At 40.6% G+C, this 14,490-nt stretch overlaps 1 protein-coding gene across 3 annotated transcripts in view; it reads left to right on the top strand.

The window, feature by feature from the left end:
• The window catches only part of NEK11 (NIMA related kinase 11), a 123,468-nt gene that overhangs the window by 98,664 nt on the left and 10,314 nt on the right, over positions 1–14,490 (top strand). For all 3 annotated transcript variants that reach the window (XM_054991512.1, XM_054991511.1, XM_054991513.1), the window contains exon 14: positions 7,283–7,343. In XM_054991512.1, the coding sequence (XP_054847487.1) occupies positions 7,283–7,343 (61 nt within the window). The remainder of the gene's footprint in view (positions 1–7,282; positions 7,344–14,490) is intronic.

Below are 14,490 nucleotides of genomic sequence, written 5' to 3'. Positions count from 1 at the left end.
TCGGCCTATTTAGGGCCAAAATTGGCTCGCTGAGGAGCGCAGGAAAGCTGCTGGGGCAGTGCGACAAGCCCTAGAATGCTCACGCACTCCACAGTGGGCCAATTTCATCCCCAAACAGGCCTGGTTCAGCCTCCAATGTGCCAAAATCAGCCTTCTACAGAGCACAAGAATGTTGCCAGGGTGGCGCAATGAGCCCTGGAGTGCTCCTGTACTCCTCAGCGGGCTGATTTCAATCTGTTTGAGGCTGAATCGGGCTCTTTTGGGGCCAAAATTGACCCACTGTGGAGTGCAGGAGCACTCCAAGGCCCATCACACTGCCCCAACAGCATTCCTGCACTCCACAGCGGCCTGATTACGGCTCCAAACAGGCCCTATTTGGCCCCAAATGGGCCGAAATTGGTCCACTGCGGAGTGCAGGAGCCATTTTCTAGAGCCCATTTTGGTTTCTTGTAGTATATAAAGGGTTTTGCAGACATACTCTAATGTTGATGAGAAGAGGGACTGCACAAAACTCTCTGCATTGGTTTCTGTTACTGTTTTCATCTTTGAAATTCATCTATCCTTCCAAATTAGTGCAGTCTGTCTTAACATAAAATGCCTATATTGGGACAATGTGTTAAGACAAATGTGTGCATGTGTGTGTTTGTTTTACCATTAAATACTTAATGGTCAATTATAACACAATATAAATATGCCAGAAACAAATGAGACATGAACCTATTAGCTCTGTATTGCTGATCTTGTCTGTATAATCAGCTCCTGTTTTTACAGAATCACTAAACACAAATTAGTGTACATATGTAATAATTCACAAGACTAACTTAATAAGTTCATAGATCACCTGAAACATGAACCCAAATCTGTATACAACTTGTTATCCTGGCTATCAGCTCTAGTCAAACAAAAGCAGAATATATTTCCCCCCCCCCCCCCCAATTTTTAGACTGCTAAGACTACATAAATCTCTTGAAAACTCTCTACCCTATACTAGAAATTAGGGTTTGCGCCTTTCAACAATCTTTCTTGGACCTTTCCCCCTCAGCTGATCCAATGTTTAAGTTTTTTCTTTTGACTTCCTTGCATCACATAAAGTAATTCTGTTATTGGGGGTCAATTCAGTGTATTAGAAGGTATCTGCTATAAACAGAAATTTTAACAAGGAAGAGAAAACTCAGTATTAGCAGTCAGATATGGTCAGAATGACATACTGGCATGTCAGAGGTTTATATTTCTGTGACAAGAAAAATTAGGGCTGGAAGAATTGGAAGCTGTGTTATTGGCACCTCTGTCAGAATTTTATTCTACTGTTTTTTGCTGTTTTGTTTTCTCCCCAGTACACACATACATCCTGTTGTCATTAATGGATGAAGAGCAATAGAAGGCAAGGGGAGCATACTCTGGTACAGGCATATTTAGCTGCATATCAATAAAACAAGGCACTCTCATTCCCCTCACATCAGTACCTTTGATCCTGGTTTTCTAAATTTCAGTTCCCCACCATCAAAGAAGCCTGAGTTTTCAGTTTCATAAATTGAAAAGACCGTAGCCTAATAAAAAAACCCCAAACACTACAACTTATAAGTATCTAGAAGTTTTCAATATTTTTGATTAAAATTAAGTCTTTGTAAAGGGCTGTTTTCACAATGAATTTAGATGAGATGGTTTAAGAGTGGTTCATCTAGGAGTGGGGTGGATTAAGAGCCCCTGTTCTTGTTTAGAGATGGGCACGAACTGGGGAAAAAACAAACCACGTGGTTTGTGGTTCGTCAAATTTCACGAACCACAAACGTTCATGAACCTCCCCCCGGTTTGCGAACCAGTTTGTTTGGTTCATGAAAATGTCACATCCAGGTCAGAAAATTGTCACTTCTGGGTCAACAGAAGGTCAGCAATAAGTCCATCCCCTGTTGCCTAGGAAACTGATTGATCGGCACCAGGCTGTCTGCAGTGACGAACCAAAAAACAAACCAGCCTAAAGTTCATGGCGGTTCATCAGAAATGGGAAATGACGAGCCGCTGGTTCGCGAAGCACGAACCAGCCTGGTTCATCATGAATCTTGGTTCGTATTTTGGTTCGTGCCCACCTCTGTTCTTGTTTAGAGGATTGGTAGTTTTTTTTCTCTTTCTCATCACTTCAACTTGTGATTCATCTATTGAAAATGTAACCGGCTCTTGGAAAATGTCAGACAGTGATTTCTCCAAAAATTAATGGCAGGCTGAACCAAGAGTTTGGGATTAACAGCAAAAATAATACTGAGGAAGAAAATACCATCTTAACTACATATAGGAACCTGTAAGTTGTGGCCACCTTTTTAACGTAGTTGATTATGTGACTGTAGAAGGCATTGTGTGGCTATTGGTAGAACCCAATCCCAGACAGACTTATCATGTTCCCCACTATCCCATCCCCTTAGGAATTCCATTCCCCCAGTAGGGATGGGGTATCCCCTATTCCCAGCCTCTGTCCCCCGCCACCTCTCACCTGGCTGGCAGGGGGGCAGAAAGGTGCTGGGAATGGGCCTGGGAACCCTGCAGTGCAGTCCTGAGTACTCTGGAGCACTTCTACATCGTGCCAGGAATGACATTATTCTCAATGTGATGTGGAAGCACGGGGGGCATGACTTCATTCCCAGTGTGACACAGAAGTGTTCTGGACCATGCATGTCCTGTGTGTGCATAAGGTAAATATTCCCGTTGCACTCCCCCTGCAAACACACCCATTCCCCATTTTGAGCCCCAGGGGACCTAGCAACCCTATATCCTATACAGTAGCATTGCTGACTCCAGGTTGGGATATTTCTGGAGATCTGGGGATGGAACCTATGGAGGGTGGAGTTTGGGGAGGAAAGGGGCCTCAGCAGGGCCAGTGCCAGAGTTTCTGGCACCTGAGGCTGGGGGCAGCTTCAGGGTTGTTGCCGTCTCCACACACACGTGCGCAAAGCGTGCGCATGCTCACACCCAGACTGCATGATGACATCACTGCATGTGACGTCATCATGTAGCATGCCACTGCGAGCCGGCCCCATTGGCACTCAGTTGCCCCGCGCTGCCCTGGCCGCTGCTGCGCCTGGCCCACAGCTGTGTGCAGGCGGCAGCAGCACAGGGCAACTGAGCAGAAGGGCTGGAAGGCTGCCTGCTCAGACTGCCCAGCACTGCCACCGCCAGCACATGCTCCCGGCTGGGCACAGCAGCTGCAGGCCAGTCGTGGCAGGTGGCCGGGCGGCGCATGGGTGGCTCCCAGCCCTTCCGTTCAGCTGCCAGCACTGCCGCTGCCAGCTCCATGGCGTGTGCCACTGCTCCTGGTGCCCCCTCTGGTGCCTCAGCGCTCGAGGCAGCTGCCAGACCCGCCTCAATGGACGCGCCGGCCCTGGGCCTCAGCAAGGTATAATGCCATAGAGTCTGTCCTTCACAGGAGCCATTTTCTCTAGGGGAACTGATCTCTGTAAGCTGGAGATTAGTTAAAATTCTGGGAGATCTCCAGGCCCCACTTGGAGATTGGCATCCCTATCCTACAGGCAGTGTTCTAAATCACAAAATGATGTAAATAACTACAGCATGGTAGTGGGCATACAGAGTAGGATGGGCACCTGTGGATTATTGGCCACAATAAAGTATACCTTTTTGCTTTGGCTGTGACTGGTGATTGCTTCTGAACCAGTGGACAGAGATGCGCAGAAGCCCATATTCTTCTCAACAACCAGCAGAAAGAAAAAGAGAAGCTAGCTTTGTCTGACACTGAATAAAAGCAAGGGAGAAAAATGTGCGAGGATAAAAGGGCAAGGGCCAGTGAGTTACCTGCCTGTTCTCTAATCTCAGGATACCGTCTATCAGGAGCTTCTGCATAGCACTTATTCAGATAAACAGGCATTATGCAAGTGCAAGTGTTGGTTTTTATACACATTCTTTAGTGTATGAATCATATATATTTAGGAATCACAAGGTGGAACCATCTGGCCAATTTATCAAACTTCTTATTTTTGATTTAAGTGTGCAAATATGCTATTTCTAAAAATAAAATGGATCCTGAGTTGGTCAAAACAAACGCAAGGCTCTTTTTTCCTATGAAATATAATTTTAAAAACCATAAATTATCAATTCCCTACAGGAAGTGTAAAAAAATCCTTTGGTTTCATTAGCTGTTCCCATTTCCCCTCAGCTCAGCATGATTTTAGATATTTTGGGATTAATTGATATAAAGATGCAGATGTTGCAAGTAATGTTAAACATCAAAACAGAATGGGAACAATCCAGCTAAATTTAGGCACTTATTGATTGTAATAAAAACTTGAGGAAATGTTTAACTCTCTCTCTCTGAAATTAGTGCACAATTTAAAAAAAGTAAGTTGGATCAGGCCCATTAATCCACTTCTGGCTATCCTTCATAAAATATGATATATATTTGTTTTTATTTGATTCGGTTATGTATTTAATTATTTGATTTATTTATGGTTTCCAAGCTATGTATCCCAGAAAAATAAGGTAGTTAGCAGCAATATATATGTTTTTCGTTTGTGGTCTCTGTACAACCACACCTATCTGTAAGGGCATGAGCAAGCTGGATCATGGAATCTTCTAGAGCATGGGGTGCTCCTTCCTCTAACAGTTTGCCTCTGAGTGCTTCAGTATGATGTGGGGAACACCACTTCATTTCCTCAGTTCTTGCTTCACTGCTGTGGAGTGAGAGTATTTATCTTTCTCTCTTCATAGCTAGAACATTGATTATTTTTTCATTTTCTACCTTTGATTCTTTTGAAGAGGTATTGATTTTTTAAAAAAGATCTTATCTATAGTAATCCCTTGGGAGGGAGAAAGACCTGCTGACAATTTCTTGGCTTTTATGGCACAACAGAGCTTGTTTAAAAAGCATGAGAAGTGCAGGGTCAAAGTTCAAATGAGTCTAAGGAGGGCAATCTAGAGGAGACACGACCTGACCTGGATAGCCCAGGTGAGCCTGATCTCGTCAGATCTCAGGAGCTAAGCAGGGTTGGCCTTGGTTAGTAATTGGATGGAAGACCTCTAGCAAAGACCAGGGTTGCAGAGGCAGGCAATGGCAAACCATCTCTGTTAGTCTCTTGCCATGAAAACCCTGCTAGGGGTTGCCATAAGTCAGCTATGACTTCAGGGCACTCTCCACAACCACGAATCCCAAGGGGCACCACTTAGGGGGAGGGCAGGGCAAGATTCAGAGCACATTTCAGAAACCTGCTATGGATGAAGCAGAAAAGTTATCTTATAAACATGTGATACATTTTTATTCCTTCTGATAAACTGATATATCATTACTTTGAGGAACAATCCCATGGTATTAGAGGGATCCTTGCCTGCTTACCCTCCCTAACTATAATGAGTAAAGAGTAGAGTAATGTCATTGCCCACTTACTCTCCCTAAATAATGGCCCATACTCCCCCCTTCTCTCCCTCTTGTGTCCTTGTCAGTCTTGAAAGTGAGTTCTCTATCTCATTACAATCAACTGTTTCTAACATCTGATTGCTTCCAAATATATATTTTAAAATCTACATCTTTTTCTTGTTACCTGGCACCTAGGAGGGTTGCTGACCTAACTTAACCCCAAACAAGCATTTACCAGCATTTAATGGGCAGGAATCCTACTTCCTAACCCATTTCTGGGTCATTTCCACTTGACCCTCACTTCTATTCACCTGCCCTAAACTGTGCTGCTGACAGTTTCCTTTCCCATATTTTGTTGCACGAGAAATTGAAATGGAGGGGATAGACTGGGTTTAATATAGCATCATCTGGATCCACTGTAAAAGCAGTATACACAAATCATTATAATGTCTGATGAGTAGTTCATTCTTAGAAGAGTTACCCTTCTAAGTCCATCGAAGTCAATGGGTTTAGGTGGGTATAATGCTGTTTAAGATTGCACTGTAAATAATAATGTGGATCCAGTACTGAGCTAACTTTCCTATCTCCATTGTGTGTTCATACTTATCCCAGCCTGGAACTAAAGAATTTTTGTTTCCTGGTGCACTTGGATAACTTTAGCTCCCACACCAGGACACTTTTTCGTTGCTCAGTCATTACTTTTCCCTAGTCAACTCCAAGTAGAATTGAGATTGAAATTTCACATGGTACTTAATATAGTGCTGTACTCCCCATAACAACCTCCCAAAGGACAAATTCCTACTAGATTTTACCCAGAACAAAGATTTGTTTAACTACAGTTCTCTCTGTGTTTTACTTTTTGTTTGTTTTACTGCCTGATTGATTACTTCTTGTTTTCATGTGCCTATACCATACACAAATCAATTAATGATCACTTACTGCTCGGGGAGAGGTGAGCTAAGTAATGCTTTTCACTTTGCAACAAAAGTCACACCTGATTTGTTTTATAATTGAAAAGATGTGATCATGAAATGACATTAAACATTAAAATTTAAAAATGGATTTGGCTATAAGTGTAAAGCAGTTTTAACCCCCCACCCCAACAAAACCATAAGCTGATAATTCATAGTTGGTTGAGTAACTCAGCAGCTGACCTCCAGCAAATAGGAATTAATTAATTAATTAAACGGGAAGCAGAAGGAAAGGAGGGAAATTTAAGGGAACAGTAGCACTGAAAGCCAATGTGGTGAAGTGGTTACAGTGTCTGACGCAGACCTGAGAGACCTACTATCCATTAGAAGGGTGAAACTTTGCTTAGGATGGCACTGCTAGGTGTGAATCCCCTGTTCCACAACCCTCACTGGGTAACCGTGGGCCTCACATGGTTTCCTGCTTTCTTGGCCTCACAGGGTTTCCAGTGATATTGTCTGGATTCTTCGTCAAAGTGTTAAAAAATGATGGCAATTCGAAAACTAAAATGGCTCATGTGGAGGCAACCTTTATTTTAGCACATTGCTGCAAGATATTTTAATAGTTATTCATTCAAGCACAAATGGCTTTCGAAATCATTATGTAATGTATTGAATGTAAGTCTCTCTGTGAACACTAGCAAGGATGACCAGAAATATTGTCTTCATGGATATGTCTGACTTGAGGATTAACAGAGATGAATATTACATGATATGAGAACTTACTTGAGGTTACTAGCAAGAAATAGAGAGTTGAAACAGAAGGGTCATCATCATTAATTGGACTCAGGCAATTCTTCTATAGTTGTGTTCTTGTTGGTATTTTCAGCAGTAGGATCTGTTATTTGAACCTTAGTTGTCATTGTTTTAATTGTTTAGCTACTAAGTTGCAACAAAGAACACTGTTTGAGGATCAAAGTCTCTATTGAAATAGATAATTCAAATCTTTTTCTTCTATTTACAGGAAAGTGATATTGAGGCAATGGTCAGATATATGGAGAACATCCTAAATACCAGCTCTTTAGGTGAGAAGATGTGTTCTTTCCAAATTAGACATGTATTTCATTCTCTGTCTGGCCCCTGCTATTTACAGAAAGGGGCAGAGGCAGACCATGTGTTTTCCAAGCTGAAAGTCCAAGGTTGAATCCCTCTTATGTTCAGTTAACAGATCTCAGTGTTGGGGTGTTGGGAAGGACCCTCTGTCTGTGACCCCAGAAAGATGCTACCAGTCAGAGCAGAAAATGCTGAATTAGATGGACCAGTGGCCTAATTTGATAGAAGGCAGCTTCACGTGTTCAAACCTTATTTTACCAACTTGTTGTTTGCTAATATATTGCAGGTTGGAAATGACATTATCCTCTTGAAGCAGTTAGAATCATAGCCTAGATTTCTCAAAATTTCATCATTCTAAGTCATTCAAAATGTTGCATATATAGGAGTGGGAGTAAAAACAGAGGTCAGCCAGCTTGAAAGATTTATTTAAGGTTTTAATGTATATTTGATTAAATTTCCTTCCTTACTTTAATGTTCATTGAATTGAGATGAATTGAAGTGAAGAAGGTAGTGGCTTATGGATAAAAATCCCTGACAAAACTTTAATATTATGTGGTCTGCAGCCAAGCCTAGGAAGAAAATTATCACCAAATTATAAAGAGCTCCATAAGTGAAAATATGTCATATGATACAATGCAAAACTAGACATAATATTGAACCCATATGATATGAGAATATTCCCAATGCATTCCACAGCTTTTTGGGTTCAATTTATTTAGTAGTTAAATACATATATCTCCTTCTGTTATGACATAGGCTACATTCACATATGACAGACAAACTGTTTCTTTCATTATGAGTATAAACCTCAGATGTCCTAAGGTTCATGTACCTTCTCCCACCTCCCACTCTTGCCTTCACATATACCTGGGAACTTGAAGGCTTTCTGTTCCTGGACAATTTGTGGTTTGTTCTTATAGCTGAACCACAGTTTGTTGTATAAAAAGTCTCTTTATTTCCTTGCACCTACCTACCAGGATTCCAAGCCATGGTTTAATAATTGTTTGGAACCCTCATTTATAGACTATAGAACAGACTGCAGTTTTGTTTGTGACAGTATGGATGTCACAACAAACAGCAATTGGCTCAAATCAAGAAGCCTTCATTTTCCCAGCAATTTATGCTTGGTAAGGGGGAAGGAGTGTGCATACCTGAGGACTTTTGAGGGTTGTTTGGAACACAGCCATAGAGTAGTTGAGTCTCCCAATGTGAATTTTGTCTTAAGCTACCATTGTACTCTACTCGGTTTTGACTTCAATATTTTGTGGGATGTCCCTTCACGCATGCTCCTTTTTGGCTGCTAACTAGGAAAGTATCTGCAGTAGAATCTGAACACAAAGACACCAGCATTTTAAAGGCTATGGTAGGCACTGGCTTTGTTGATGTGTTCCTCATAGAAAGTTCCAGGTTCATGCACTAGGATCCTTGCTTGGCAGATACCAGGAAGTGGAATTATAAGAGATTGCCACTTGAGACTATGCACTGCGTTGCCAGGTTAGAACAACTGTTCTACAATATATGGACCACAGAGATGATGTTATTTATAGCCACACTGGAACTATATATTCCTAGCACAAGAACAAATGAGCTGGTTATCTGATCTTGAATGCACTGATTCATTGTTAAGTCCCATTAAAAACAAATGAGCCTTGTGTTATTGGCCTTTTGCACTCCAATCATAACCCTCTTTGCTTAGAATTAAATCTTGTTGATTACAATGGTACTTGTTTCCAAATAACGAGAGCATTTAAATCTGGATTTTTAAAATTTTCTGCATCCACAAGAACAGCACATTGATCAGCATATATATTTGATTTTAAAATGGTATAATGGTGTTTGTGATTAAAAGGCATTCTTGCCATAATTTTTGAGCATTTATAATCACTTTCAGAAAGGCCAGTATATTCTGCCAATGCTAAGACAACACTTTAAAAAGCCATAATAATAATAATAATTAGAGTAACATCTAAGAAAAACTTCATTAAAATAAAATTTGGCTATTTATCTTTTAGCACATTAAGGTCATACTCAATTGATTTCAATGGATATTAGTACATGTTGCAGTGAAAGGAACAGCATTAAAGTTAATTCATTTCGAATTCATTTGGGATTAGTTAGGATATATTACTCTCTTTTAATATACCATATCTCACTCTAGATAAATTTGTAATAGCTGTGGATTTAACTTTGTGTTCGATTTGACCCCTAAATTGCTACCTTTGGTAGTTAGGTGTGTATATGCATAGCTAGGATAGGTTTCATTTTTCCTAGCAATCATATTTTAAATAATAGATTATTGAACTCTTACTGTGGTGTTGGCAGGTTTATTAACACATGTATTCTTTTTATTTGCCTTTGGCTATGAAATATGGTTCTGTGGCAACTATGATCTCTCTTTATAATGAAAAGTAGTTGCTTCTAGCTTAACAAGCAATGCAGAGATGAAACTACAGGAAAAACATGATACTAGACAATCAATGACATTTTAAAGTATTATTGAACATGGCAGCTGTTTCCAACACATCTTTTCTACAAGAGCTCCTGATGTAGAAGGCATTGTCAGACAACAAACATATTACCCTAGGTTTGCAATATTGCTACAGGAATGCAACCTTTGCATGTTTAGTATGCAGAGTGTACAGTTGGTAACATATTTGTCTTCTTAAATCAGACCAATCCTGTGAAATGCATAACTGTAAGAAATTGAGGGCCAGAGATAGCAACTTGATCAAGATCACATACGAAAGTGCACAGAACTAAAAAGGCCAGTTTCAGCCTGCTCTCTACCAGGTGTCGTTGCTAGGGGTGTGCGAGCCAGCATTCATATACTTGTTATATAGTCAGATTTATTCTGACTATACAAAAGAGATTTCTACAAAAGAGATGGAAGAATGACAGATACCTTCGACGAAGAATCTTTTGATGAAGAACCAGAAATCTTATTGGAACTGAAGATTCCTCTCCTCTGGAAGCCAGATACTGATAGGCCAGATTAAACTGTGTTTATTCAGTTGAATCCAGAAACCACTGCATTCTGGCTTCTCCAAGCTTATTTCCTCCTTTCCAGGCATGGGAGGAGGTAAGACCATCTCCCTGGCCCGTGACCTCATGTCTCCCCATGGTCTCAGCTGGCCCTCGCAGCCTCTTTGCCTGCTGCTTCCTGTCCCCCATTGTCCTCACACTGCTCTGCTGCCATGAGCTTCCCTCAGTACTTTGAGCCACTTTGCACCACTGTTCTCTCGCTGGCACTTGGTGCTCCACTTCTCCTGCCTACTTTATCTGTGAGGACCATGGATTCCCACCCCAACTCCACCCCCAAGCACTAGAAGAGCCATTTAAGCCACGGTTAACTGCCTTTTAAACTCTGTGGCTTGTCTGGGAAACTCCAACACCCTTGCTTCAGTTTGGGATTCTCTGGTCTGACATTTCTTCACTTGCTGTAGTTTGGTTCGGTTGGGTTTAGTTGGTTCAGCTTTCATTGGGAGTGGGACTTGCATTGAAACTGGCTTTTGGCCAAGGGTTGCCTTCGCTTAAGGTTTCTCTTTGCCTGGAAAGCTTTGGAAATGTTTCCCCCAAAGGAAACAATGGAGAGTGGCTGAAGGCACCTTGTCCAGAGGCTATGAGCCTCTTGGACTCCTCTTGGACTCCTGAATTGGACTCCTGGGTCCAATCTTTCTGAAAATTGGTGGGTCTTTACTGGACAGAAAGACATATGCTCCCTGCAAAATTTAAGGCGTTTACTGGAAAAATTTGACCCCTCTACCTCCCTGGATAGTTTCCCCCATTGATAGGTAACTGAAGTAACTGTACTTGCATTTTTCTCCAAAATACATCCAGTGGGAAACTGATTCCAAATAAACATGCTTATGATCACAGGATTAATTTTTCCTTCGTTTTTTTTTCCCTGGACAATCTAATTCCTTGTGAATTCATCTTTTTTAAAAAGTGATGATGAAAAAGGGCTAGGTTTCTTTTGTCACTAATTTGCTTTAATTGATTGAGAGTTAAAAAGTTCTGATACAAAATGATAAAGCTGCATATGATACTTGTATTTAGCATAAACTGGTTTTGTTTCCTTCTTTAAATATATTATTTAAATAAAGAGGTTACAGGTTTCAGATGGGAATGCCTAGATGCTTCACCATGAAGCCAAAAACTGAAAACCTTGTGTTAAAAAATAAAGACTATTAATAGCTGCATCATCTTAAAAAATTGCCCCATGGGATCTGCTCAGAATGCCAGAGTAATATCTTTGGTGGAGCTGGTAATGTTTGTTCTCCTCTAGATCTGAGAGCATCACATGGATGAAGCGCAGTGGATGTGAACCTAATCAATGCCTGGATGTGAGACCTGCACTAAGATCTTCATTAAGGCGCTCTTTCTAAATGAAGAGTGGGGTTCCCTTGAATTAAACAAATATTTTTTTAAAGCTAACTTGTTCCTTGTTAAGGGAACAAGTGAGTTTGTAATAGAGCAATGAGAATAAAAGCTACTTTCCTGGTATTTGGTTCTTCCTCTAAAGATATTTTGAAGCATTACTTTTTCCTATATGAGTTTCTGTATGCATCAAAACAATATTTTTATTTTATATCTCCTAGACTATAACATTTTTGTGATCAGTCATCCCATTCCCAAAATGTAACCTTTTCAGAACTTCTAAACACAATACATACTAACAAAAAATGTCACTTCTAGTTGCCAAAGGCCATTTCCACATGAGCTATCTGCCCAGGGTTCAGTGCTGTTGGGAAGCAGTTTTTCCCCTGCTTTTCTACAGCATTGTGGGTGCGTTTGTGCACCTCCTGGGTTTCCCCTGGCTTTTCTTCAATCTATCTCAAACCTCCTTTGCTCTGACATTTCGGGAAAGATCACAGTAAAGCCTGGATGGCTGGTGTACGGGTGGGAAAAAGCAGATTTTCCCTTACTGTCACCACAGCAGCCATTTCCGCCCACTATCACTATTTTAAAAAATGGTACTAGAATAGCGTAGAAACCCTGTCCCCACCCTCTTTGATTTCCTATTGAAGTATTTTAAATAATTTCAAGGAGGACCTTCATATATGTTGTATATAACATTATATATGTCATAGATAACATTTTGTGTAGGGCAAAATGTAAATAGTGTATTTACGGTGCAATCCTAAGCAGAGTTACTCCAGTCAATGGACTTAACTGGAGTAACTCTGCTTAGGATTGCAATGTTCAGCTGAAACATGCATAAAGCAGTTTGTTGAATCTTAAGAGAGGAATCTTCAGTTCATTGACATTAATGAATGTTAATGTTCATTAAACATTTACTGATAGCAAGTTGCAACACAATGCAATGTAACTATAAAGAATAGTAAATTGTGACTCTTTTATGTCTTCTGTAGTGCCTCAAGTTATGCAACAATTAGATATTATACGTTACCTAGAAGGTTCTCTTATCCCGTCTAATTTTTTTGGATACATATTTTCAGAAGTGAATCTTCAAGCAGATCGTGTAAGCAATGCACAATGAAGATTATCCATTTTAGAGTCACATAATTGCTCAGTGTTAGTATAAATTTACATGAATTGAAGATAGTTTGATGGTATTAGCAAGTACTATTTCTGTCATTCAATTTGCATATACTGGAGGCTGATGAAATATTTAAGGCTGAGCAGGAATATTGTTGATGTTACCAGCAATATTCAAGCAGAACCTACCAAGACAAGATATCAGTAAAGCAAAGTGGGCAAGTTATGCATGGGTTTTCATCAGAGAGAGAAGGCTCATGGCCCTACCTTCCAGCAGCTCCTATGAAGATCACATTCATATACCAGCAATTCAACAGTATGGTGTAGCTAGGAAGTATTCTTGTAAAAGTTTTCCAGAGGAATAAATTAGAAAGGCAAGGGCAAGGATTAAATAAATTGATCATTTGTGGTGTGAATCATTTTCGAAAGATGCTTTTAAAAAGCTGAAATAAATTAGGGAATAGCTGCAAGGATGAATGGATTCTGGAATCACCACCTTCTAATGAACGTTTGCAAATCCTTCTGCCACATCAGCAGTTAGACTGATTCAAGCCAGTCAACCTCTAACCCTAGATGGCTGCTTCTCACACCTAGATGATTAGTTGTACAGTCAAAAATGTAAACTATGTTTGCAAACTTAAAGTACAGAAGGAAGACAGATAAAGCATACTGAAGATGCATGCCACATTCAGCAGAAAGACTGGCCATGGCTATGGCATCTTGCAATTAATTGGAGCCTATGAGCTTTTCCATCAACACAAGAGGGAGGAGGAGCCTCTTTTGGCCTCTCAAAAGGCTATGCTGGGGATTGGGGGACCCACATGGACAAAAGCCACATGGGACAGGAGTAGAGTGAGGAAGTGAATCAGGCAACCCTGCTCCACTGCCTCTTGTGTCAGTAGAAATGTTGATATCATCCAACTTTGTGTACACTTTAGTGCAAAAATCGATTATGAAACTGCCCTAAGAATCCCATCCTCTAGTGTTTGCAGGGAATCCCTTTGGTTCCGTATGTTTCCTGCACACTGTCCTTTCTCTGATCCCTTCTCTAACTCCAAACCTTAGCATTTCTAACCAGTGAGATAGAAATCTGTGGTCATGTCTTATTGCGTCAGTTTATAGTATAGCCCAACACCTGTGCAGTCCTGGGCCTTCCTCTTTTGGTGTCACAACAGCTCTTGCAGTAGAACAAGGAGTCAAAGTACTGAGCACTGAAGATGAATGCTAATTCTGTAGGGTTTGGCTATTCCTTGAAAGATATTTTGAAACATTATTATTTTCCATTACATATAGAGCAAAAAGTTGAAGTAATCTGTAATCTGGGTGATTACACCCAGACTGGGTAAGACCCAGTCTTATGTCCTGATGCTGCTGTATAGTATATAATGATGGGAAAAGGCTCACAGAGGTGTTATCCTCTCCAGTCTGCTCAGAATCATCTTTCCCAGCGACTCAGCCTACCTGGTAAAGTTTATTTTGGGGAGTGAGGGATGGTAATAATGGTAGAAAGATATCTTTTCTGAGTCCTACCCTCCCCCAAAGGTACATGTGGGACCGTTAACACAAAAAGTTCACCACAATCAAAAACCTCTTTAATCAACTGTTCCTTTACTTAACTTC

The sequence above is a fragment of the Eublepharis macularius genome, chromosome 11 (genome assembly GCF_028583425.1).
Source record: "Eublepharis macularius isolate TG4126 chromosome 11, MPM_Emac_v1.0, whole genome shotgun sequence".
NCBI classification, from domain to species: domain Eukaryota; kingdom Metazoa; phylum Chordata; class Lepidosauria; order Squamata; family Eublepharidae; genus Eublepharis; species Eublepharis macularius.
The sequence above is the reverse complement of the archived record's forward strand: the minus strand, read 5'-3'. Positions and strand labels throughout refer to the sequence as shown.